At 46.9% G+C, this 26,512-nt stretch overlaps 1 protein-coding gene across 3 annotated transcripts in view; it reads right to left on the bottom strand.

Annotated features, from left to right (window-relative positions):
- The window catches only part of LOC135520999 (lysophosphatidylcholine acyltransferase 1-like), a 68,143-nt gene extending 44,364 nt beyond the window's left edge, over positions 1–23,779 (bottom strand). For 2 of the 3 annotated variants that reach the window (XM_064946896.1, XM_064946898.1), the window contains exons 1-2: positions 23,654–23,779; positions 9,877–10,016 (exon numbers count right to left, since the gene is read on the bottom strand). In XM_064946896.1, the coding sequence (XP_064802968.1) occupies positions 9,877–10,016; positions 23,654–23,773 (260 nt within the window). In that variant the 5' untranslated portion in view covers positions 23,774–23,779. Of the gene's footprint in view, positions 1–9,755; positions 9,789–9,876; positions 10,017–23,653 lie in introns of those variants that run through there. The other variant, XM_064946899.1, reaches the window with a different exon arrangement.
- Positions 23,780–26,512: the final 2,733 nt, after the last annotated feature.

The raw sequence follows: 26,512 nt of genomic DNA, 5'->3' as shown, positions 1-26,512 counted from the left end.
AGTGTCTATAACCCTCTGTTGTAGTGTCTATAACCCTTTCCTCTCTCTGTTGTAGTGTCTCTAACCCTTTCCTCTCTCTGTTGTAGTGTCTCTAACCCTTTCCTCTCTCTGTTGTAGTGTCTATAACCCTCTACTCTCTCTGTTGTAGTGTCTATAACCCTTTCCTCTCTCTGTTGTAGTGTCTCTAACCCTCTCCTCTATCTGTGGTAGTGTCTCTAACCCTTTCCTCTCTCTGTTGTAGTGTCTATAACCCTTTCCTCTCTCTGTTGTAGTGTCTCTAACCCTTTCCTCTCTCTGTTGTAGTGTCTATAACCCTCTCCTCTCTCTGTTGTAGTGTCTCTAACCCTCTCATCTCTCTGTTGTAGTGTCTCTAACCCTCTCCTCTCTCTGTTGTAGTGTCTCTAACCCTCTCCTCTCTCTGTTGTAGTGTCTATAACCCTCTCCTCTCTCTGTTGTAGTGTCTATAACCCTCTCCTCTCTCTGTTGTAGTGTCTATAACCCTCTCCTCTCTCTGTTGTAGTGTCTATAACCCTCTCCTCTCTCTGTTGTAGTGTCTATAACCCTCTCCTCTCTCTGTTGTAATGTCTATAACCCTTTCCTCTCTCTGTTGTAGTGTCTATAACCCTTTCCTCTCTCTGTTGTAGTGTCTCTAACCCTTTCCTCTCTCTGTTGTAGTGTCTATAACCCTCTACTCTCTCTGTTGTAGTGTCTATAACCCTTTCCTCTCTCTGTTGTAGTGTCTATAACCCTCTCCTTTCCTCTGTTGTAGTGTCTATAACCCTCTCCTCTCTCTGTTGTAGTGTCAATAACCCTCTGTTGTAGTGTCTATAACCCTCTCCTCTCTCTGTTGTAATGTCTCTAACCCTTTCCTCTCTCTGTTGTAGTGTCTATAACCCTTTCCTCTCTCTGTTGTAGTGTCTATAACCCTCTCTCTGTTGTAGTGTCTATAACCCTTTTCTCTCTCTGTTGTAGTGTCTATAACCCTTTCCTCTCTCTGTTGTAGTGTCTATAACCCTTTCCTCTCTCTGTTGTAGTGTCTATAACCCTTTCCTCTCTCTGTTGTAGTGTCTATAACCCTCTCCTCTCTCTGTTGTAGTGTCTATAACCCTTTCCTCTCTCTGTTGTAGTGTCTATAACCCTTTCCTCTCTCTGTTGTAGTGTCTATAACCCTTTCCTCTCTCTGTTGTAGTGTCTCTAACCCTTTCCTCTCTCTGTTGTAGTGTCTCTAACCCTTTCCTCTCTCTGTTGTAGTGTCTCTAACCCTTTCCTCTCTCTGTTGTAGTGTCTCTAACCCTCTCCTCTCTCTGTTGTAGTGTCTATAACCCTCTCCTCTCTCTGTTGTAGTGTCTGTAACCCTTTCCCCTCTCTGTTGTAGTGTCTATAACCCTCTCCTCTCTCTGTTGTAGTGTCTATAACCCTCTCCTCTCTCTGTTGTAATGTCTATAACCCTTTCCTCTCTCTGTTGTAGTGTCTATAACCCTCTCCTCTCTCTGTTGTAATGTCTATAACCCTTTCCTCTCTCTGTTGTAGTGTCTATAACCCTCTCCTCTCTCTGTTGTAGTGTCTATAACCCTCTGTTGTAGTGTCTATAACCCTTTCCTCTCTCTGTTGTAGTGTCTCTAACCCTTTCCTCTCTCTGTTGTAGTGTCTCTAACCCTTTCCTCTCTCTGTTGTAGTGTCTATAACCCTTTCCTCTCTCTGTTGCAGTGTCTATAACCCTTTCCTCTCTCTGTTGCAGTGTCTCTAACCCTCTCCTCTCTCTGTTGTAGTGTCTCTAACCCTTTCCTCTCTCTGTTGTAGTGTCTATAACCCTTTCCTCTCTCTGTTGTAGTGTCTCTAACCCTTTCCTCTCTCTGTTGTAGTGTCTATAACCCTCTCCTCTCTCTGTTGTAGTGTCTCTAACCCTCTCCTCTCTCTGTTGTAGTGTCTCTAACCCTCTCCTCTCTCTTTTGTAGTGTCTCTAACCCTCTCCTCTCTCTGTTGTAGTGTCTCTAACCCTCTCCTCTCTCTGTTGTAGTGTCTCTAACCCTCTCCTCTCTCTGTTGTAGTGTCTCTAACCCTCTCCTCTCTCTGTTGTAGTGTCTATAACCATCTCCTCTCTCTGTTGTAGTGTCTATAACCCTCTCCTCTCTCTGTTGTAATGTCTATAACCCTTTCCTCTCTCTGTTGTAGTGTCTATAACCCTTTCCTCTCTCTGTTGTAGTGTCTCTAACCCTTTCCTCTCTCTGTTGTAGTGTCTCTAACCCTCTCCTCTCTCTGTTGTAGTGTCTATAACCCTCTCCTCTCTCTGTTGTAGTGTCTATAACCCTTTCCTCTCTCTGTTGTAGTGTCTATAACCCTCTCCTCTCTCTGTTGTAGTGTCTATAACCCTTTCCTCTCTCTGTTGTAGTGTCTATAACCCTTTCCTCTCTCTGTTGTAGTGTCTCTAACCCTTTCCTCTCTCTGTTGTAGTGTCTCTAACCCTTTCCTCTCTCTGTTGTAGTGTCTCTAACCCTTTCCTCTCTCTGTTGTAGTGTCTCTAACCCTTTCCTCTCTCTGTTGTAGTGTCTCTAACCCTCTCCTCTCTCTGTTGTAGTGTCTATAACCCTCTCCTCTCTCTGTTGTAGTGTCTGTAACCCTTTCCCCTCTCTGTTGTAGTGTCTATAACCCTCTCCTCTCTCTGTTGTAGTGTCTATAACCCTCTCCTCTCTCTGTTGTAATGTCTATAACCCTTTCCTCTCTCTGTTGTAGTGTCTATAACCCTCTCCTCTCTCTGTTGTAATGTCTATAACCCTTTCCTCTCTCTGTTGTAGTGTCTATAACCCTCTCCTCTCTCTGTTGTAGTGTCTATAACCCTCTGTTGTAGTGTCTATAACCCTTTCCTCTCTCTGTTGTAGTGTCTCTAACCCTTTCCTCTCTCTGTTGTAGTGTCTCTAACCCTTTCCTCTCTCTGTTGTAGTGTCTATAACCCTTTCCTCTCTCTGTTGTAGTGTCTATAACCCTTTCCTCTCTCTGTTGTAGTGTCTCTAACCCTCTCCTCTCTCTGTTGTAGTGTCTATAACCCTCTCCTCTCTCTGTTGTAGTGTCTATAACCCTCTGTTGTAGTGTCTATAACCCTTTCCTCTCTCTGTTGTAGTGTCTCTAACCCTTTCCTCTCTCTGTTGTAGTGTCTATAACCCTCTACTCTCTCTGTTGTAGTGTCTATAACCCTCTCCTTTCCTCTGTTGTAGTGTCTATAACCCTCTCCTTTCCTCTGTTGTAGTGTCTATAACCCTTTCCTCTCTCTGTTGTAGTGTCTATAACCCTCTCCTTTCCTCTGTTGTAGTGTCTATAACCCTCTGTTGTAGTGTCTCTAACCCTTTCCTCTCTCGGTTGTAGTGTCTCTAACCCTTTCCTCTCTCTGTTGTAGTGTCTATAACCCTTTCCTCTCTCTGTTGTAGTGTCTATAACCCTCTCCTCTCTCTGTTGTAGTGTCTATAACCCTTTCCTCTCTCTGTTGTAGTGTCTCTAACCCTCTACTCTCTCTGTTGTAGTGTCTATAACCCTCTCCTCTCTCTTGTAATGTCTCTAACCCTTTCCTCTCTCTGTTGTAGTGTCTATAACCCTCTCTATGTTGTAGTGTCTATAACCCTTTCCTCTCTCTGTTGTAGTGTCTCTAACCCTTTCCTCTCTCTGTTGTAGTGTCTATAACCCTCTACTCTCTCTGTTGTAGTGTCTATAACCCTTTCCTCTCTCTGTTGTAGTGTCTATAACCCTCTCCTTTCCTCTGTTGTAGTGTCTATAACCATCTCCTCTCTCTGTTGTAGTGTCTATAACCCTCTGTTGTAGTGTCTATAACCCTTTCCTCTCTCTGTTGTAGTGTCTCTAACCCTTTCCTCTCTCTGTTGTAGTGTCTCTAACCCTTTCCTCTCTCTGTTGTAGTGTCTATAACCCTCTACTCTCTCTGTTGTAGTGTCTATAACCCTTTCCTCTCTCTGTTGTAGTGTCTCTAACCCTCTCCTCTATCTGTGGTAGTGTCTCTAACCCTTTCCTCTCTCTGTTGTAGTGTCTATAACCCTTTCCTCTCTCTGTTGTAGTGTCTCTAACCCTTTCCTCTCTCTGTTGTAGTGTCTATAACCCTCTCCTCTCTCTGTTGTAGTGTCTCTAACCCTCTCATCTCTCTGTTGTAGTGTCTCTAACCCTCTCCTCTCTCTGTTGTAGTGTCTCTAACCCTCTCCTCTCTCTGTTGTAGTGTCTATAACCCTCTCCTCTCTCTGTTGTAGTGTCTATAACCCTCTCCTCTCTCTGTTGTAGTGTCTCTAACCCTCTCCTCTCTCTGTTGTAGTGTCTCTAACCCTTTCCTCTCTCTGTTGTAGTGTCTCTAACCCTTTCCTCTCTCTGTTGTAGTGTCTATAACCCTCTACTCTCTCTGTTGTAGTGTCTATAACCCTTTCCTCTCTCTGTTGTAGTGTCTATAACCCTCTCCTTTCCTCTGTTGTAGTGTCTATAACCCTCTCCTCTCTCTGTTGTAGTGTCAATAACCCTCTGTTGTAGTGTCTATAACCCTCTCCTCTCTCTGTTGTAATGTCTCTAACCCTTTCCTCTCTCTGTTGTAGTGTCTATAACCCTTTCCTCTCTCTGTTGTAGTGTCTATAACCCTCTCTCTGTTGTAGTGTCTATAACCCTCTCCTCTCTCTGTTGTAATGTCTCTAACCCTCTCCTCTCTCTGTTGTAGTGTCTCTAACCCTTTCCTCTCTCTGTTGTAGTGTCTATAACCCTTTCCTCTCTCTGTTGTAGTGTCTATAACCCTTTCCTCTCTCTGTTGTAGTGTCTATAACCCTTTCCTCTCTCTGTTGTAGTGTCTATAACCCTTTCCTCTCTCTGTTGTAGTGTCTCTAACCCTTTCCTCTCTCTGTTGTAGTGTCTCTAACCCTTTCCTCTCTCTGTTGTAGTGTCTCTAACCCTTTCCTCTCTCTGTTGTAGTGTCTCTAACCCTCTCCTCTCTCTGTTGTAGTGTCTATAACCCTCTCCTCTCTCTGTTGTAGTGTCTGTAACCCTTTCCCCTCTCTGTTGTAGTGTCTATAACCCTCTCCTCTCTCTCTGTTGTAGTGTCTATAACCCTCTCCTCTCTCTGTTGTAATGTCTATAACCCTTTCCTCTCTCTGTTGTAGTGTCTATAACCCTCTCCTCTCTCTGTTGTAATGTCTATAACCCTTTCCTCTCTCTGTTGTAGTGTCTATAACCCTCTCCTCTCTCTGTTGTAGTGTCTATAACCCTCTGTTGTAGTGTCTATAACCCTTTCCTCTCTCTGTTGTAGTGTCTCTAACCCTTTCCTCTCTCTGTTGTAGTGTCTCTAACCCTTTCCTCTCTCTGTTGTAGTGTCTATAACCCTTTCCTCTCTCTGTTGTAGTGTCTCTAACCCTTTCCTCTCTCTGTTGTAGTGTCTATAACCCTCTCCTCTCTCTGTTGTAGTGTCTCTAACCCTTTCCTCTCTCTGTTGTAGTGTCTCTAACCCTTTCCTCTCTCTGTTGTAGTGTCTATAACCCTCTCCTCTCTCTGTTGTAGTGTCTGTAACCCTTTCCCCTCTCTGTTGTAGTGTCTATAACCCTCTCCTCTCTCTGTTGTAGTGTCTATAACCCTCTCCTCTCTCTGTTGTAATGTCTATAACCCTTTCCTCTCTCTGTTGTAGTGTCTATAACCCTCTCCTCTCTCTGTTGTAATGTCTATAACCCTTTCCTCTCTCTGTTGTAGTGTCTATAACCCTCTCCTCTCTCTGTTGTAGTGTCTATAACCCTCTGTTGTAGTGTCTATAACCCTTTCCTCTCTCTGTTGTAGTGTCTCTAACCCTTTCCTCTCTCTGTTGTAGTGTCTCTAACCCTTTCCTCTCTCTGTTGTAGTGTCTATAACCCTTTCCTCTCTCTGTTGTAGTGTCTATAACCCTCTCCTCTCTCTGTTGTAGTGTCTCTAACCCTTTCCTCTCTCTGTTGTAGTGTCTATGACCCTCTCCTCTCTCTGTTGTAGTGTCTCTAACCCTCTCCTCTCTCTGTTGTAGTGTCTATAACCCTCTCCTCTCTCTGTTGTAGTGTCTATAACCCTCTCCTCTCTCTGTTGTAGTGTCTATGACCCTTTCCTCTCTCTGTTGTAGTGTCTATAACCCTCTCTCTGTTGTAGTGTCTATAACCCTCTCCTCTCTCTGTTGTAGTGTCTATGACCCTTTCCTCTCTCTGTTGTAGTGTCTATAACCCTCTCTCTGTTGTAGTGTCTATAACCCTTTCCTCTCTCTGTTGTAGTGTCTATAACCCTCTCCTCTCTCTGTTGTAGTGTCTCTAACCCTCTCCTCTCTCTGTTGTAGTGTCTCTAACCCTCTCCTCTCTCTTTTGTAGTGTCTCTAACCCTCTCCTCTCTCTGTTGTAGTGTCTCTAACCCTCTCCTCTCTCTGTTGTAGTGTCTATAACCCTCTCCTCTCTCTGTTGTAGTGTCTATAACCCTCTCCTCTCTCTGTTGTAGTGTCTATAACCCTCTCCTCTCTCTGTTGTAGTGTCTATAACCCTCTCCTCTCTCTGTTGTAATGTCTATAACCCTTTCCTCTCTCTGTTGTAGTGTCTATAACCCTTTCCTCTCTCTGTTGTAGTGTCTCTAACCCTTTCCTCTCTCTGTTGTAGTGTCTATAACCCTCTACTCTCTCTGTTGTAGTGTCTATAACCCTTTCCTCTCTCTGTTGTAGTGTCTATAACCCTCTCCTTTCCTCTGTTGTAGTGTCTATAACCCTCTCCTCTCTCTGTTGTAGTGTCAATAACCCTCTGTTGTAGTGTCTATAACCCTCTCCTCTCTCTGTTGTAATGTCTCTAACCCTTTCCTCTCTCTGTTGTAGTGTCTATAACCCTTTCCTCTCTCTGTTGTAGTGTCTATAACCCTCTCTCTGTTGTAGTGTCTCTAACCCTTTCCTCTCTCTGTTGTAGTGTCTATAACCCTTTCCTCTCTCTGTTGTAGTGTCTATAACCCTTTCCTCTCTCTGTTGTAGTGTCTATAACCCTCTCCTCTCTCTGTTGTAGTGTCTATAACCCTTTCCTCTCTCTGTTGTAGTGTCTATAACCCTTTCCTCTCTCTGTTGTAGTGTCTATAACCCTTTCCTCTCTCTGTTGTAGTGTCTCTAACCCTTTCCTCTCTCTGTTGTAGTGTCTCTAACCCTTTCCTCTCTCTGTTGTAGTGTCTCTAACCCTTTCCTCTCTCTGTTGTAGTGTCTCTAACCCTCTCCTCTCTCTGTTGTAGTGTCTGTAACCCTTTCCCCTCTCTGTTGTAGTGTCTATAACCCTCTCCTCTCTCTGTTGTAGTGTCTATAACCCTCTCCTCTCTCTGTTGTAATGTCTATAACCCTTTCCTCTCTCTGTTGTAGTGTCTATAACCCTTTCCTCTCTCTGTTGTAGTGTCTATAACCCTCTGTTGTAGTGTCTATAACCCTTTCCTCTCTCTGTTGTAGTGTCTCTAACCCTTTCCTCTCTCTGTTGTAGTGTCTATAACCCTTTCCTCTCTCTGTTGTAGTGTCTATAACCCTTTCCTCTCTCTGTTGTAGTGTCTATAACCCTCTGTTGTAGTGTCTATAACCCTTTCCTCTCTCTGTTGTAGTGTCTAAAACCCTTTCCTCTCTCTGTTGTAGTGTCTATAACCCTCTGTTGTAGTGTCTATAACCCTTTCCTCTCTCTGTTGTAGTGTCTGTAACCCTTTCCCCTCTCTGTTGTAGTGTCTATAACCCTCTCCTCTCTCTGTTGTAGTGTCTATAACCCTCTCCTCTCTCTGTTGTAATGTCTCTAACCCTTTCCTCTCTCTGTTGTAGTGTCTATAACCCTTTCCTCTCTCTGTTGTAGTGTCTATAACCCTCTCTCTGTTGTAGTGTCTATAACCCTTTCCTCTCTCTGTTGTAGTGTCTATAACCCTTTCCTCTCTCTGTTGTAGTGTCTATAACCCTCTCCTCTCTCTGTTGTAGTGTCTATAACCCTCTCCTCTCTCTGTTGTAGTGTCTATAACCCTCTCCTCTCTCTGTTGTAGTGTCTATAACCCTCTCCTCTCTCTGTTGTAGTGTCTATAACCCTCTCCTCTCTCTGTTGTAGTGTCTATAACCCTCTCTCTGTTGTAGTGTCTATAACCCTTTCCTCTCTCTGTTGTAGTGTCTATAACCCTCTCTCTGTTGTAGTGTCTATAACCCTCTCCTCTCTCTGTTGTAGTGTCTATAACCCTCTCTCTGTTGTAGTGTCTATAACCCTTTTCTACAACAGAAATAAACTTTTTTTTTGAATGGCAATGTTAGGGTTAATGTATATCAGAATGACCCACAGAGGGTTCATGTATCTCAGAGTGACCCACAGAGGGTTCATGTATCTCAGAGTGACCCACAGAGGGGTCATGTATCTCAGGGTGACCCACAGAGGGTTCATGTATCTCAGAGTGACCCACAGAGGGTTCATGTATCTCAGAGTGACCCACAGAGGGTTCATGTATCTCAGAGTGACCCACAGAGGGTTCATGTATCTCAGAGTGACCCACAGAGGGTTCATGTATCTCAGAGTGACCCACAGAGGGGTCATGTATCTCAGGGTGACCCACAGAGGGGTCATGTATCTCAGAGTGACCCACAGAGGGTTCATGTATCTCAGAGTGACCCACAGAGGGTTCATGTATCTCAGAGTGACCCACAGAGGGTTCATGTATCTCAGAGTGACCCACAGAGGGTTCATGTATCTCAGAGTGACCCACAGAGGGTTCATGTATCTCAGAGTGACCCACAGAGGGTTCATGTATCTCAGTGACCCACAGAGGGTTCATGTATCTCAGAGTGACCCACAGAGGGTTCATGTATCTCAGAGTGACCCACAGAGGGTTCATGTATCTCAGAGTGACCCACAGAGGGTTCATGTATCTCAGGGTGACCCACAGAGGGTTCATGTATCTCAGGGTGACCCACAGAGGGTTCATGTATCTCAGAGTGACCCACAGAGGGTTCATGTATCTCAGAGTGACCCACAGAGGGTTCATGTATCTCAGAGTGACCCACAGAGGGTTCATGTATCTCAGAGTGACCCACAGAGGGTTCATGTATCTCAGAGTGACCCACAGAGGGTTCATGTATCTCAGAGTGACCCACAGAGGGTTCATGTAGGGGCGGCAGGGTAGCCTAGTGGTTAGAGCGTTGGACTTGTAACTGAAAGGTTGCAAGTTCATATCCCCGAGCTGACAAGGTACAAATCTGTCGTTCTGCCCCTGAACAGGCAGTTAACCCACTGTTCCTAGGCCGTCATTGAAAATAAGAATTTGTTCTTAACTGACTTGCCTAGTTAAATAAAGGTAAAATAAAAAAATAAAATAAAAGTATCTCAGAGTGACCCACAGAGGGTTCATGTATCTCAGAGTGACCCACAGAGGGTTCATGCATCTCAGAGTGACCCACAGAGGGTTCACGTATCTCAGAGTGACCCACAGAGGGTTCATGTATCTCAGAGTGACCCACAGAGGGTTCACGTATCTCAGAGTGAACCAGAGGGTTCATGTATCTCAGAGTGAACCAGAGGGTTCATGTATCTCGGAGTGAGTGTTAGAGTGTGTTTGTCCCCTCACAGCCCCCTGTCCTTCCATGAGATGTTGTTTCATCTTTTCTTAAAGGTCATGTTATATAAGGGCTATTTATCTCCTCCATAGAGACTGGGGTTCCACCACCATCTCGTTGACATCCCACATAGAGTTGGGGTTAGTGTCAGATGGATAGGGTTAAAGGTTATAGGGGTCATGGGTTAGGTTACTATACATACTTCCTCCATAGGGACTGGGGTTCCACCACCATCTCGTTGGCATCCCACATAGAGTTGGGGTTAGAGTCAGATGGATAGGGTTAAAGGTTATATGGGTCATGGGTTAGGTTACTATACATACTTCCTCCATAGGGACTGGGGTTCCACCACCATCTCGTTGCGTCCCACAGAGGCGATGAAGGCGAAGGGCCAGGCCAGCAGCATCATGAAGGCTGCCAAGAACAACCGGATGGGGAACAGAGTCACCGTCATCAACGCTATCTGAATAGAGACAAAGATGGAGAAGAGAGATGTAGACAGACAGCTTGGTTAGATAGAAGAGACCTGCAGACAGACAGCTTGGTTAGATAGAAGAGAGCTGCAGACAGACAGGATCAGCTTGGATAGATAGTCGCTCTGGATAAGAGCGTCTGCCAAATGACTTAAATGTAAATGTAAATGTAGAAGAGAGATGTAGACAGACACCTTGGATAGATAAGAGAGAGATGTAGACAGACAGGAACAGCTTGGATAGATAGAAGAGAGCTGTAGATAGACAGCTACAACAGAGAGAGGAACGGGTTAGAGACACTACAACAGAGGAAAGGGTTATAGACACTACAACAGAGGAAAGGGTTATAGACACTACAACAGAGGAAAGGGTTATAGACACTACAACAGAGGAAAGGGTTATAGACACTACAACAGAGAGGAGAGGGTTAGAGACACTACAACAGAGAGGAGAGGGTTATAGACACTACAACAGAGAGAGGAGAGGGTTATAGACACTACAACAGAGAGAGGAAAGGGTTATAGACACTACAACAGAGAGAGGAAAGGGTTATAGACACTACAACAGAGAGAGGAAAGGGTTATAGACACTACAACAGAGAGAGGAAAGGGTTATAGACACTACAACAGAGAGAGGAAAGGGTTATAGACACTACAACAGTTCTGTGAGCTCGTGTGGCCTACCACTTTGCGGCTGAGCCGTTGTTTCTCTTAGATGTTTCCACTTCACAATAACAGCACTTACAGTAGGCATAAGATCACTGCACCTGTACATAGCCCATCTGTAAATAGCCCGTCCAACAACCTCATCCCCATACTGTTATTTATTTATTGCTCCTTTGCACCCCAGTATCTCTACTTGCACATTCATCTTCTGCACATCTACCATTCCAGTGTTTAATTGCTAAATTGTAATTATTTCGCCACCATGGCCTATTTATAGCCTCACCTCCCTAATCTCACCTCATTTCCACACACTGTATATAGATTTTATGTCTATTGTGTTATTGACTGTATGTTTTGTTTATTCCATGTGTATCTTTGTTGTTGTTGTTGTTTGTGTTGCACTGCTTTGCTTTATCTTGGCCAGGTAGCAGTTGTAACTGAGAACATGTTCTCAACTAGTCTACCTGGTTAAATAAAGGTGAAACCAATAAAATAAATAAAAACAGTTGACCGGGGGTGGGGGGGGGGGCAGCTCTGGCAGGGCAGAAATTTGACTAATTGACTTGTTGGAAAGGTGGCATCCTTATGACGGTGCCACGTTGAAAGTCACTAAGCTCTTCAGTAAGGCCCATTCTACTGGTAATGTTTGTCTATGGAGATGGCATGGATGTGTGCTCCATTTTATACACCTGTCAGCAACGGGTGTGGCTGAAATAGCCGAATCCACTAATTTGTAGGGGTGTCCTCATACTGCTGTATATATAGTGTATGAAGGGGTGTCCTGTATATATTCTCCTTTTAAAGGGATACTGGTTGGCTCCTTCTCCTTTTAAAGGGATAGTGGTTGGCTCCTTCTCCTTTTAAAGGGATACTGGTTGGCTCCTTCTCCTTTTAAAGGGATAGTGGTTGGCTCCTTCTCCTTTTAAAGGGATACTGGTTGGCTCCTTCTCCTTTTAAAGGGATAGTGGTTGGCTCCTTCTCCTTTTAAAGGGATAGTGGTTGGCTCCTTCTCCTTTTAAAGGGATAGTGGTTGGCTCCTTCTCCTTTAAATGGATACTGGTTGGCTCCTTCTCCTTTTAAAGGGATAGTGGTTGGCTCCTTCTCCTTTTAAAGGGATAGTGGTTGGCTCCTTCTCCTTTTAAAGGGATAGTGGTTGGCTCCTTCTCCTTTTAAAGGGATACTGGGATAGCGGTTGGCTCCCTTTAAAGGGATAGTGGTTGGCTCCCTTTAAAGGGATAGTGGTTGGCTCCTTTTAAAGGGATAGTGGTTGGCTCCTTTTAAAGTGATAGTGGGCGGCTTCTTTCCCTTTTAAAGGGTTTGCAGTTGGCTCCATCTCCTTTTAAAGGGATAGTGGTTGGCTCCTTCTCCTTTTAAAGGGATACTGGTTGGCTCCTTCTCCTTTTAAAGGGATAGTGGTTGGCTCCTTCTCCTTTTAAAGGGATACTGGTTGGCTCCTTCTCCTTTTAAAGGGATAGTGGTTGGCTCCTTCTCCTTTTAAAGGGATACTGGTTGGCTCCTTCTCCTTTTAAAGGGATAGTGGTTGGCTCCTTCTCCTTTTAAAGGGATACTGGTTGGCTCCATCTCCTTTTAAAGGGATAGTGGTTGTCTCCTTCTCCTTTTAAATGGATAGTGGTTCACAGCGTGCCATTTTGGACAATCACACTGAGTTCAACACAGGCTGTGAAACATCTTGACACATTGACCACCACCACACTGACGATACATAAAGGTTGTTAAAACGAGCGGAAACATCAACTGAGTGTTTAGAGGGCGGAGTTGTTTCATTCAGCAGAGTGACTTTATAAGACTGTCCAGACATCTGGGAATCCTCCCGTGGGAGATGTTGAACACAACTAAATGCTGGGATGCTTTTAGTGTAGGACTGACTGGTAGTTGGGACTGTCAGTCAAACCACACATAGTGACTGACTGGTAGTTGGGACTGTCAGTCAAACCACACATAGTGACTGACTGGTAGTTGGGACTATCAGTCAAACCACACAGAGTGACTGACTGGTTGTTGGGACTATCAGTCAAACCACACAGAGTGAGTGACTGGTCGTTGGGACTATCAGTCAAACCACACAGAGTGACTGACTGGTAGTTGGGACTATCAGTCAAACCACAGAGTGACTGACTGGTAGTTGGGACTATCAGTCAAACCACACAGAGTGAGTGACTGGTCGTTGGGACTATCAGTCAAACCACACAGAGTGACTGACTGGTAGTTGGGACTATCAGTCAAACCACAGAGTGACTGACTGGTCGCTGGGACTATCAGTCAAACCACACAGAGTGACTGACTGGTCGTTGGGACTGTCAGTCAAACCACACAGAGTGACTGACTGGTAGTTGGGCCTGTCAGTCAAACCACACATAGTTGGGACTGTAAGTCAAACCACACAGAGTGACTGACTGGTAGTTGGGACTGTAAGTCAAACCACACAGAGTGACTGACTGGTAGTTGGGACTGTCAGTCAAACCACACAGAGTGACTGACTGGTAGTTGGGCCTGTCAGTCAAACCACACATAGTTGGGACTGTAAGTCAAACCACACAGAGTGACTGACTGGTAGTTGGGACTGTAAGTCAAACCACACAGAGTGACTGACTGGTAGTTGGGCCTGTCAGTCAAACCACACAGAGTGACTGACTGGTAGTTGGGCCTGTCAGTCAAACCACACAGAGTGACTGACTGGTAGTTGGGACTGTCAGTCAAACCACACAGAGTGACTGACTGGTCGTTGGGACTATCAGTCAAACCACACAGAGTGACTGACTGGTCGTTGGGACTGTCAGTCAAACCACACAGAGTGACTGACTGGTAGTTGGGACTGTCAGTCAAACCACACAGAGTAACTTTTATTTATTTATTTTATTTTTTACCTTTATTTAACTAGGCAAGTCAGTTAAGAACAAATTCTTATTTACAATGACGGCCTAGGAACAGTGGGTTAATTAACTGCCTGTTCAGGGGCAGAACGACAGATTTGTACCTTGTCAGCTCGGGGTTTGAACTTGCAACCTTCCGGTTACTAGTCCAACTCTCTAACCACTAGGCTACCCCGCCGCCCAGTCAAACCACACAGAGACGTAACTCACAGACGTCAACACAGCCAGGAGAAACATCCCAGTGGATCAACGACCACGACTACGACCAGATTTGGTAAAAACGACCTGACAAAAAAACGAAACGTTAAAGGGGAAACAGTTAAAGGGGAAACAGTGCTTTAAAACACCATCTGGTGATCAACGCATCCCTCTGGGCTCATGTATCAGATGAGAATATGTCTAACTCACCACCCAGCCTGAATAGACCGTTTTTTCAGTCAGCGACTGCGTTAATAGGACTTCAGGGAGGGAGGGAGGGGGGGTCACATGTTTGTGAGGCAGACGTCCTGGGGGTCTGAGCCTCGGGGGGGGGGGGGAGTGGCCGAATCAGGAAGGAGTTGTCACGCTAAGCAAGCAGTGTGACATTCTTTACACTCTATAATACAACACTGCCCTGTGGGCTGGCTCTAGACTGGTAGCAACGGCATAGCCTGGTCCCAGATCTCACGTCTCTTCCTCGTCGTGTTAGGTACGACGACACAAACAAGAGTTCTAAACCCATGCTAGCAATGCCCCCAACAACCAATCAGAGGGCTGGTCGACAGACTGCCAGAGGACAGGAGAGTTCACCTAGCCTACACTGTCTCAAACTCATTTTAAATTAGTTTCATTGGTCTACATTAACAACAAAACAAAACAAATCCACCCGATACCCTGAATGGAGCGCAGAACAACCTACATTATGAACGGAATCCAGTGTCATATCCATGGACCAGAGTAATGCATCCTGGGAAATATTTATAGAGAATCTAAAACGTGTGAGAATACGTGCACAGCCACACTGAATGAAAACATGTGCTGCGTTACTGAAACGGGGAGGAGTCAGTGGTTTCAGCCACGTTACCATGACAATAGGCCTACGACTATAACAGGACATGAAATGTCCCCCCCACCCCCCACCCCTTATCAACTGTGACACAGACCGTCTCAATGGTGTGTTGACTTACATAACGGCTACATACCAAGTGAACCGCGGCGGAACCGAGCCTACATTCGAGTAAAGCACCGAGGTCAGCTTCACAGAGGAAACGGTTCTCATTACAGTCGAGCGTTGAATAAGTCGAAACAAGAGGGACATTTTACGGTCGTCGTTTCATTTGAAACACTTCTAAAAACCGGGAGACAGTCGAGACACAAGCTTCTAACGCAGGGGTTTATTCCAATCCGACCCTGGAGGTACAGACAACGACTGACTTCCAGTTCTACCTGATAATTAACTGCACCCACCTGGTGTCCCAGGTCTAAATCAGGCCCTGACTAGAGGGGAATCACCCACCTGGTGTCCCAGGTCTAAATCAGGCCCTGACTAGAGGGGAATCACCCACCTGGTGTCCCAGGTCTAAATCAGGCCCTGGCTAGAGGGGAATCACCCACCTGGTGTCCCAGGTCTAAATCAGGCCCTGACTAGAGGGGAATCACCCACCTGGTGTCCCAGGTCTAAATCAGTCCCTGGCTAGAGGGGAATCACCCACCTGGTGTCCCAGGTCTAAATCAGTCCCTGACTAGAGGGGAATCACCCACCTGGTGTCCCAGGTCTAAATCAGTCCCTGGCTAGAGGGGAATCACCCACCTGGTGTCCCAGGTCTAAATCAGGCCCTGACTAGAGGGGAATCACCCACCTGGTGTCCCAGGTCTAAATCAGGCCCTGACTAGAGGGGAATCACCCACCTGGTGTCCCAGGTCTAAATCAGGCCCTGACTAGAGGGGAATCACCCACCTGGTGTCCCAGGTCTAAATCAGGCCCTGACTAGAGGGGAATCACCCACCTGGTGTCCCAGGTCTAAATCAGGCCCTGACTAGAGGGGAATCACCCACCTGGTGTCCCAGGTCTAAATCAGGCCCTGACTAGAGGGGAATCACCCACCTGGTGTCCCAGGTCTAAATCATATATATATTAAATCAGTCCCTGGCTAGAGGGGAATCACCCACCTGGTGTCCCAGGTCTAAATCAGTCCCTGACTAGAGGGGAATCACCCACCTGGTGTCCCAGGTCTAAATCAGTCCCTGACTAGAGGGGAATCACCCACCTGGTGTCCAAGGTCTAAATCAGTCCCTGAGGAAATAGTGAAAACTAACATTGAAACTGTCTTCAAGGTCCAGATTTGAGGCTTCTAATGAGTAAGACAGTTATTCTTATGACTGAGAAAGAAACAGAAAAGCAACAACAGCCTACAGCGTGATGAGGCCTACAGCGTGATGAGGCCTACAGCGTAATGCAGGCAGGATGCTGAGACCGACAGCGTGATGCAGGCGGATGCTGAGGCCTACAGCGTGATACAGGCAGGATGCTGAGGCCTACAGAGTGATGCAGGCAGGATGCTGAGACCGACAGCGTGATGCAGGCAGGTTGCTGAGGCCTACAGCGTGATGCAGGCAGGTTGCTGAGGCCTACAGCGTGATGCAGGCAGGATGCTGAGACCGACAGCGTGATGCAGGCAGGATGCTGAGACCGACAGCGTGATGCAGGCAGGATGCTGAGACCGACAGCGTGATGCAGGCAGGTTGCTGAGGCCTACAGTGTGATGCAGGCAGGTTGCTGAGGCCTACAGTGTGATGCAGGCAGGATGCTGAGGCCTACAGCGTGATGCAGGCAGGATGCTGAGGCCTACAGCGTGATGCAGGCAGGATGCTGAGACCGACAGCGTGATGCAGGCAGGTTGCTGAGGCCTAGAGCGTGATGCAGGCAGGTTGCTGAGGCCTACAGCGTGATGCAGGCAGGATGCTGAGACCGACAGCGTAATGCAGGCAGGATGCTGAGGCCTACAGCGTAATGCAGGCAGGATGCTGAGACCGACAGCTTGATGCAGGCAGGATGCTGAGGCCAAACCCCTAACCCGGACGACGCTGGGCCAATTGTGCTCCGCCCTACGGAACTCCCAATCACGGCCGGATGTGATGCAGCCTGGATTCGAACCAGGGACTGCAGTGATGCCTCTTGCACTGAGATGCCTTAGAACGCTGATGCACACTCGGGATCCAGAGGGGGGGTGGAAGGAGAAGGGTGAAGAATGAAGAGAGGGGGTAGAGGAGAGAGAGAGAGGGGGGAGGGGTGGAAGAGAGACAGAGAGAGAGGGAGAGAGGGGGGGAGGAGGGAGAGAGAGAGAGAGAGAGGAGGGAGAGAGAGAGAGAGAGAGAGAGAGAGAGAGAGGAAGAGAGGGAGAGAGAGAGAGAGAGAGAGGGGAGGAAGAGAGAGAGGGAGAGAGAGGGGAGGGAGAGAGAGGGGAGGGAGAGAGAGAGAGGGGAGGGAGAGAGAGAGGGGGGGAGGGAGAGAGAGAGGGGAGGAAGAGAGAGAGAGAGGGGAGGGAGAGAGAGAGAGAGAGGGAGGATCGTACTACATTCAGATCCACAGAGGAAAGGAGTCATGTGGCTTTATTTTCCATTTAATATATTTCAGGCTGATTCAGTGTTAGACATTATAAAGCAGACATTTTGGTTATGTGGACATTTATGACTGGGACGGTAAATGGCACACGGGTGGTTAGGTCTCTAATAGGGAAATTAAATTCAGGTATAACCACCCTCAGTGAGGTCACTATAGATTCAGGTAGAACCACCCTCGGTGAGGTCACTATAGATTCAGGTACAACCACCCTCGGCGAGGTCACTATAGATTCAGGTAGAACCACCCTCGGCGAGGTCACTATAGATTCAAGTAGAACCACCCTCGGTGAGGTCACTATAGATTCAAGTAGAACCACCCTCGGTGAGGTCACCATAGATTCAGGTAGAACCACCCTCGGCGAGGTCACTATAGATTCAGGTACAACCACCCTCGGTGAGGACACTACTGATTCAGGTACAACCACCCTCGGTGAGGTTACTATAGATTCAGGTAGAACCCCCCCAGGTAACTATAGATTCAGGTAGAACGCCCCCAGGTCACTATAGATTCAGGTAGAACGCTCCCAGGTCACTATAGATTCAGGTAGAACACTCCCAGGTTACTATAGATTCAGGTAGAACCCTCCCAGGTCACTATAGATTCAGGTAGACCCCCCCCCCAGGTCACTATAGTCAGGTAGAACCCCCCCCAGGTCACTATAGATTCAGGTAGAACCCCCCCCCCCCCCCTCCCAGGTCACTATAGTCAGGTAGAACCCCCCCAGGTCACTATAGTCAGGTAGAACCCCCTCAGGTCACTATAGATTCAGGTAGAACCCCCCCCCCCCCCCAGGTCACTATAGTCAGGTAGAACCCTCCCAGGTCACTATTGATTCAGGTAGAACCCTCCCAGGTCACTATAGTCGGGTAGAACCCCTCCAGGTCACTATAGTCAGGTAGAACCCCCAGGTCACTATAGTCAGGTAGAACACCCCCCCCCCCCCCCAGGTCACTATAGATTCAGGTAGAACCCTCCCAGGTCACTATAGTCAGGTAGAACCCTCCCAGGTCACTATAGTCAGGTAGAACCCCCCCCAGGTCACTATAGTCAGGTAGAACCCTCCCAGGTCACTATAGTCAGGTAGAACCCTCCCAGGTCACTATAGTCAGGTAGAACCCCCCCCCAGGTCACTATAGTCAGGTAGAACCCCCCAGGTCACTATTGATTCAGGTAGAACCCCCCAGGTCACTATAGTCAGGTAGAACCCCCCCCCAGGTCACTATAGATTCAGGTAGAATCCCCCAGGTCACTATAGATTCAGGTAGAACCCCACAGGTCACTATTGATTCAGGTAGAACCCCCCCATGTCACCATAGATTCGCAGGTCCACCCCAGGTCGTGTAGTACTAGAGAGAACAGTCTATGACTTGGGTGGCTGGGGTAAATTTTTATGGCCTTGCTCTGACACCGCCTGGTATAGAAATTGTGGATGGTAGGGAGCTCGACCACAGAGATGTACTGTGCCATACGCACTGAGCTTTAGTGCGTATGCTGTTTGGAGGATGAGGGCCCATGACAAATCTTTTCAGCCTCCTGAGCCCTCTTCACGACCATGATAGACCCTTAGTGATGTTGACACTGAGGAAGTTGAAAGCTCTCGACCTGCTCCTCAACAGCCCTGTCGATGTGGATGGGGGTGTGGCTCCGCCCTCCTTTTCCTTTAGTCCACTATCAGCTCCTTTGTCTTACTTACATTGAGGGAGAGGTTGTTGTCCTGGCACCACACGGCCAGGTCTCTGACCACCTCCCTATAGGCTGTCTCATCATTGTGATCAGGCCTACCACCTTAGTGTCATCTGCAAACGTAATGACGGTGTTGGAGACGTGAGTGGCCACGACTCCGCATTCAACACCATAGTGCCCTCAAAACTCATCACTAAATTAAAAGACCCTGGGACTAAACACCTCCCTATGCAACTGGATCCTGAACTTCCTGACGGGCCGCCCCCCAGATGGTAAGGGTAGGTAACAACACATCCGCCATGCTGATGCTCAACACGGGGGCCCCTCAGGGGTGTGTGCTCAGTCCCCTCCTGTACTCCCTGTTCACTCATGACTGCACAGCCAGGCACGACTCAAACACCATAGTTAAGTTTGCCGATGAAACACAGTGGTAGGCCTGATCACCAACAACGATGACACAGCCTATAAGGAGGTCAGAGACCTGGCTGTGTGGTGACAGGACATCAACCTATCCCTCAACATGATCAAGATAAAGGAGATGACAGTGAACTACAGGAAAAGGAGGACCGAGCACGCCCCCCAATCTCGTCGACGGGGCTGCAGTGGAGCAGGTTGAGAGCTTCAAGTTCCTTGGTGTCCACATCACCAACAAACTATCATGGTCCAAACACAGTCATGAAGAGGGCACGACAAAACCTATTCCCCCTCAGGAGACTGAAAAGATTTGGCATGGGTCCTCAGATCCTCAAAAAGTTCTACAGCTGCACCATCGAGAGCATCCTGACTGGTTGCGTCACTGCCTGGTATGGCAACTGCTCGGCATCTGACAGTAAGGCGCTACAGAGGGAAGTCCGTACGGCCCAGTACATCACTGGGGCCAAGCTTCCTGCCATCCAGGACCTGGCGGTGTCAGAGGAAGGCCCTAAAAATGGTCAAAGACTCCAGCCACCTTAGTCATAGACTGCTCTCTCTGCTACCGCACGGCAAGCGGTACCAGAGCACCAAGTCTAGGTCCCAAAGGCTTCTAAACAGCTTCTACCCCCCCCCCCCCCAAGCCACAAGACTCCTGAACAGCTAATCAAAGGGCTACCCAGACTATTTACATTACCCCCCCCCCCTTTACGCTGCTGCTACTCTCTGTTTATTGTCTATGTACATATTACCTAAATTACCTCGACTAACCGGTGCCCTGCACATTGACTCTGTACAGGTACCCCCTGTATATAGCCTCCACATTGACTCTGTACCAGTACCCCCTGTATATAGCCTCCACATTGACTCTGTACCGGTACCCCCTGTATATAGCCTACACATTGACTCTGTACCGGTACCCCCTGTATATTGCCTCCACATTGACTCTGTACCGGTACCCCCTGTATATTGCCTCCACATTGACTCTGTACCGGTACCCCCTGTATATAGCCTCCACATTGACTCTGTACCGGTACCCCCTGTATATAGCCTCCACATTGACTCTGTACCGGTACCCCCTGTATATAGCCTCCACATTGACTCTGTACCGGTACCCCCTGTATATAGCCTCCACATTGACTCTGTACCGGTACCCCCTGTATATAGCCTCCACATTGACTCTGTACCGGTACCCCCTGTATATAGCCTCCACATTGACTCTGTACCGGTACCCCCTGTATATTGCCTCCACATTGACTCTGTACCGGTACCCCCTGTATATAGCCTCCACATTGACTCTGTACCGGTACCCCCTGTATATAGCCTCCACATTGACTCTGTACCGGTACCCCCTGTATATAGCCTCCACATTGACTCTGTACCGGTACCCCCTGTATATAGCCTCCACATTGACTCTGTACCGGTACCCCCTGTATATAGCCTCCACATTGACTCTGTACCGCTACCCCCTGTATATAGCCTTCACATTGACTCTGTACCGGTACCCCCTGTATATTGCCTCCACATTGACTCTGTACCGGTACCCCCTGTATATAGCCTCCACATTGACTCTGTACCGGTACCCCCTGTATATAGCCTCCACATTGACTCTGTACCGGTACCCCCTGTATATAGCCTCCACATTGACTCTGTACCGGTACCCCCTGTATATAGCCTCCACATTGGCTCTGTACCGTAATACCCTGTATATAGCCTCCACATTGACTCTGTACCATAACACCCTGTATATAGCCTCCACATTGACTCTGTACCGGTACCCCCTGTATATAGCCTCCACATTGGCTCTGTACCGTAATACCCTGTATATAGCCTCCACATTGACTCTGTACCATAACACCCTGTATATAGCCTCCACATTGACTCTGTACCAGTATACCCCTGTTTATTGCCTCCACATTGACTCTGTACCAGTACCCCCTGTATATAGCGTCCACATTGACTCTGTACCGATACCCCCTGTATATAGCCTCCACATTGACTCTGTACCGTAACACCCTGTATATAGCCTACACATTGACTCTGTACCGGTACCCCCTGTATATAGCCTACACATTGACTCTGTACCGGTACCCCTGTATATAGCCTCCACATTGACTCTGTACCGTAATACCCTGTATATAGCCTCCACATTGACTCTGTACCAGTACCCCCTGTATATAGCCTCCACATTGACTCTGTACCGATACCCCCTGTATATAGCCTTCACATTGACTCTGTACCGATACCCCTGTATATAGCCTCCACATTGACTCTGTACCGGTACCCCCTGTATATAGCCTCCACATTGGCTCTGTACCGTAATACCCTGTATATAGCCTCCACATTGACTCTGTACCATAACACCCTGTATATAGCCTCCACATTGACTCTGTACCAGTACCCCCTGTTTATTGCCTCCACATTGACTCTGTACCGATACCCCCTGTATATAGCCTCCACATTGACTCTGTACCATAACACCCTGTATATAGCCTCCACATTGACTCTGTACCAGTACCCCCTGTTTATTGCCTCCACATTGACTCTGTACCGATACCCCCTGTATATAGCCTCCACATTGACTCTGTACCGTAACACCCTGTATATAGCCTACACATTGACTCTGTACCGGTACCCCCTGTATATAGCCTACACATTGACTCTGTACCCGTACCCCTGTATATAGCCTCCACATTGACTCTGTACCGTAATACCCTGTATATAGCCTCCACATTGACTCTGTACCAGTACCCCCTGTATATAGCCTCCACATTGACTCTGTACCGATACCCCCTGTATATAGCCTCCACATTGACTCTGTACCGATACCCCCTGTATATAGCCTCCACATTGACTCTGTACCGGTACCCCCTGTATATAGCCTCCACATTGACTTTGTACCGTAATACCCTGTATAAAGCCTCCACATTGACTTGGTACCGTAATACCCTGTATAAAGCCCCGCTATTGTTATTTGACTGCTGCTGTGTAATTGTTACTTTTATTTACACGTTTTTTCTTAAAGTATTGTCGGTTAAGGGCTTGTAAGTAAGCATATTGTATTCGGCACATGTGACAAATAACATTTGATTTGAACACGCGCACTAGGCTCGTTCAGAAGACAGGTTGTCGTTTTTAATGCCCTAAATATCAGGCGGCCAAAAGTTTGATTAAACAATCCAGAGACTGAAATAAATAAATCAAATTACTTTTAATTAAGGAGAACAAATCTATATACAATCCTGACATGAGCTATAAACGTCAATCGTAAAACAAAGCTTCAAACGATGTATACAGTGAACCCTGAATACAGAAAATGAACGGTGGATTCACGGAGTTTGACAAGTCAATGAGAAGTAAAATATCTCTTCCTTAGTTATTAATTTAGTCGAAATCTAAAGGCACAACCTAGATTCTTAAGTAGTTAAACATTTTATTACTCCAATTTCGTGAAATTGACTAATTGACACGTTTCTCATTTTCATCAACAACAACTTTATACTGAAGCAATGAGTTTGATTCGACGTCCTGCACATGCGCAGTTCGCTGCGAGACGACCATTAAAACCCGATAACCTGTTTCTACGCATGCGCTTGGCTAACCAACGTCGCCATGACATCGCTTACAAATTGTGACCGGGGATTTCTATTGGACAGGCAATTTCATGCCTTATCTTCATACGGAACTGTCTTTGCTGTGCCTGTCAAGCGCCATCATTTTAATAGAAGAAGCAATGGAAGAGTTGCTGGCGTAGTGTCATTCAGTGCATTGAACTGGTTGTTGAACTCTGCACGCTTGGATCAAGTGGGACACATGCATTCTCTGGTCCATTTCATACTAATATACATTGTTAGCTAACTAATTATCCCCCCCAGCGTTCAACAGAACATAGTGCAGAACATAATGCTTACATGGACAAGCCACACCAGACCAGATGCTGACTGAGCAGGAATACACAACTAACTCAAGTGATGAGCCTCTTCTGACTCTTTTGCAAAAGACGTATCTTCTTATATTATAATTTTAATATATTATAATTTCTTAACATTGGTGGCTGGTTTATCAGCTCAGTTGCCTAACCACACCACACCAAGACATGTGAATTGTTGTCTTATAGCTGCTACCCTGTGTGTCGTGGTTTATGTGCAAGATAATGCCGCTGTTTCCAAATATTTGTCCAGCTTGTTGTCAAGACTTGGTATACGAGTCCAGTGAGCAACATGTAGCCAGCTAGTTGCTAGTCAGTCAGGCCAGCTAAATACCTTGATCGGTAGTTAGCTGACCGGCTAGCAACCCGTTATATAAATCTTATCGATAAAAAAAAAACTAAACATTGGTTTACGTGTTGCACCAGTTGTAATATTTTTTCCGCTTACCTTTGCCTTTTCCAGCGGGGTGAATCTCAAGTCATGCACAAAGGGGTTCCTAAATGGAGGCGCCAGTTCCTTCTTCCCATCTCCTTCCCCAGGACACCGTCTGACGGTCGGGAACCTCATCCTCAACGAACCCGGAGAGAGGAAGGAACCTGTAAATCTGGAAAAGCGACAGTAGCGAATTTGTTTTATGTTAATCTTCACAACGTTGTTTTGTTTTCGTGTCTCGCTAATTCCGGCACGGGTTATTATCTTCGTTCCCAAGAGGCTGGAGGATTAGCCAAGGATCATGTATTTGAAGTCGGGCGATAGCTTCCCTCGTACGCAGTACTGATGTTGGTACCTAGAATGCCAAACTGGAGTCCCCCTTCCTGGCTGCTTCTTCAGAACGCATGCGCCTAGTAGTCTAAATTTAAATCACTTTTACTTACTCAAGATAAACATTTAGCAAATGTGAAATAGTGCGACTTAATTAACACTAGTTAGAGTCCATATATCTTCGTACTGGTCCCCCCGTGGGAATCGAACCCATAACTCTGGCTTTGTAAGTGCCACACGCTACCAACAAAGCCACACGTGTTCTCACGTCTTTGCTGTATTGATAACACTTTTATAAACTGTTAAATGTTTGCAGAGCTTATAAGACATTATAATAATGTATGTGGTGTTTATATTTGTCCTATTTGTCCTGTTACACACAGTCTATAATATAAGTGTTTTTTGTTGTTGTATTTTCGAACTTCCCCTGAGACACTCGCAGCGAGGAGGGTCACAGCCAGAGTCCCAATGATTCGTTATTATGGCGCTTGTCTATTCATTTCTTAATGGAATAAATGCATTGGTGTTTCAGTCAGTCCTTGGTATTTATTTATCAGTCATTTGCACATAAAACGTATTGTCCAGTGCCGTATAATACGTGTTTTAAAACCAACACACTCGGTCGAGATGTAGTCTGTGACGTGGTACATTTCTTCACTTGGGAATCAAACATACTACTAATCGAATAATCTAAGAGCTGAAGGAATCAATATTGAAGTTTTTTTGTTGTTGCTGAGGATGCAATTTATGCAAATCATGAAGCATTGAAGCAGGCAAATGATTTTCTCTCTAACAGTAGAAGAGATGGGAACCCTGTCCTTTTGGTTTTGCTGCTATGGCAACAGGTGACTTGCTTTCTCATTGACCCTCTCTCTTCTCCAGACGGCTAATGCAGTAGCATCAGTACAGTGTGTTTTTGCATGCTGTAGGCCTACATAGCAAATGCACAATCATTAAGCACCAGTACTGATTTAAAGGCCCAGTGCTGTCAAAAACGTCATATTCCTGTGCTTTTATATTTGCCGCATGTAGAAAATATGAAGACACCTGCTAACATGGACTGGACAGGTGATCCAGAGACTGGCCAGGTGATCCAGAGACTGACCAGGTGATCCAGAGACTGGCCAGGTGATCCAGAGACTGACCAGGTGATCCAGAGACTGGCCAGGTGATCCAGAGACTGGCCAGGTGATCCAGGGACTGACCAGGTGATCCAGAGACTGGCCAGGTGACCCAGAGACTGACCAGGTGATCCAGAGACTGGCCAGGTGATCCAGAGACTGGCCAGGTGATCAAGAGACTGACCAGGTGATCCAGAGACAGGCCAGGTGATCCAGAGACTGGCCAGGTGATCCAGAGACTGGCCAGGTGATCCAGAGACTGACCAGGTGATCCAGAGACTGGCCAGGTGATCCATAGACTGACCAGGTGATCCAGAGACTGGCCAGGTGATCCAGAGACTGACCAGGTGATCCAGAGACTGGCCAGGTGATCAAGAGACTGACCAGGTGATCCAGAGACAGGCCAGGTGATCCAGAGACTGGCCAGGTGATCCAGAGACTGGCCAGGTGATCCAGGGGAGGTTGTTCGTAATGTTTTTTTTACAGTCAGTGTAGGTTGGAATAATATTGTGATAATGAGGATAATGTCCACTTAGTGTAAGACCTGCCCACTTAGTGTAAGACCTGCCCACTTAGTGTTAGACCTGCCCACTTAGTGTTAGACCTGCCCACTTAGTGTTAGACCTGCCCACTTAGTGTTAGACCTGTCCACTTAGTGTAAGACCTGCTCACTTAGTGTAAGACCTGCCCACTTAGTGTTAGACCTGCCCACTTAGTGTAAGACCTGCTCACTTAGTGTAAGACCTGCCCACTTAGTGTAAGACCTGCCCACTTAGTGTAAGACCTGCCCACTTAGTGTTAGACCTGCCCACTTAGTGTAAGACCTGCCCACTTAGTGTAAGACCTGCCCACTTAGTGTAAGACCTGCCCACTTAGTGTTAGACCTGCCCACTTAGTGTTAGACCTGCCCACTTAGTGTAAGACCTGCCCACTTAGTGTAAGACCTGCCCACTTAGTGTAAGACCTGCCCACTTAGTGTTAGACCTGCCCACTTAGTGTAAGACCTGCCCACTTAGTGTAAGACCTGCCCACTTAGTGTAAGACCTGCCCACTTAGTGTAAGACCTGCCCACTTAGTGTTAGACCTGCCCACTTAGTGTTAGACCTGCCCACTTAGTGTAAGACCTGCCCACTTAGTGTTAGACCTGCCCACTTAGTGTTAGACCTGCCCACTTAGTGTTAGACCTGCCCACTTAGTGTTAGACCTGCCCACTTAGTGTAAGACCTGCCCACTTAGTGTAAGACCTGCCCACTTAGTGTTAGACCTGCCCACTTAGTGTAAGACCTGCCCACTTAGTGTTAGACCTGCCCACTTAGTGTAAGACCTGCCCACTTAGTGTTAGACCTGCCCACTTAGTGTTAGACCTGCCCACTTAGTGTTAGACCTGAAAAGCCCCCCCCACTCAGACCACACCCAGACAGTC

The sequence above is a fragment of the Oncorhynchus masou genome, chromosome 29, assembly GCF_036934945.1.
Source record: "Oncorhynchus masou masou isolate Uvic2021 chromosome 29, UVic_Omas_1.1, whole genome shotgun sequence".
Lineage (NCBI taxonomy): Eukaryota > Metazoa > Chordata > Actinopteri > Salmoniformes > Salmonidae > Oncorhynchus > Oncorhynchus masou.
Note: the sequence above shows the minus strand (reverse complement) of the source record. Positions and strands in the feature narration are given on the sequence as shown.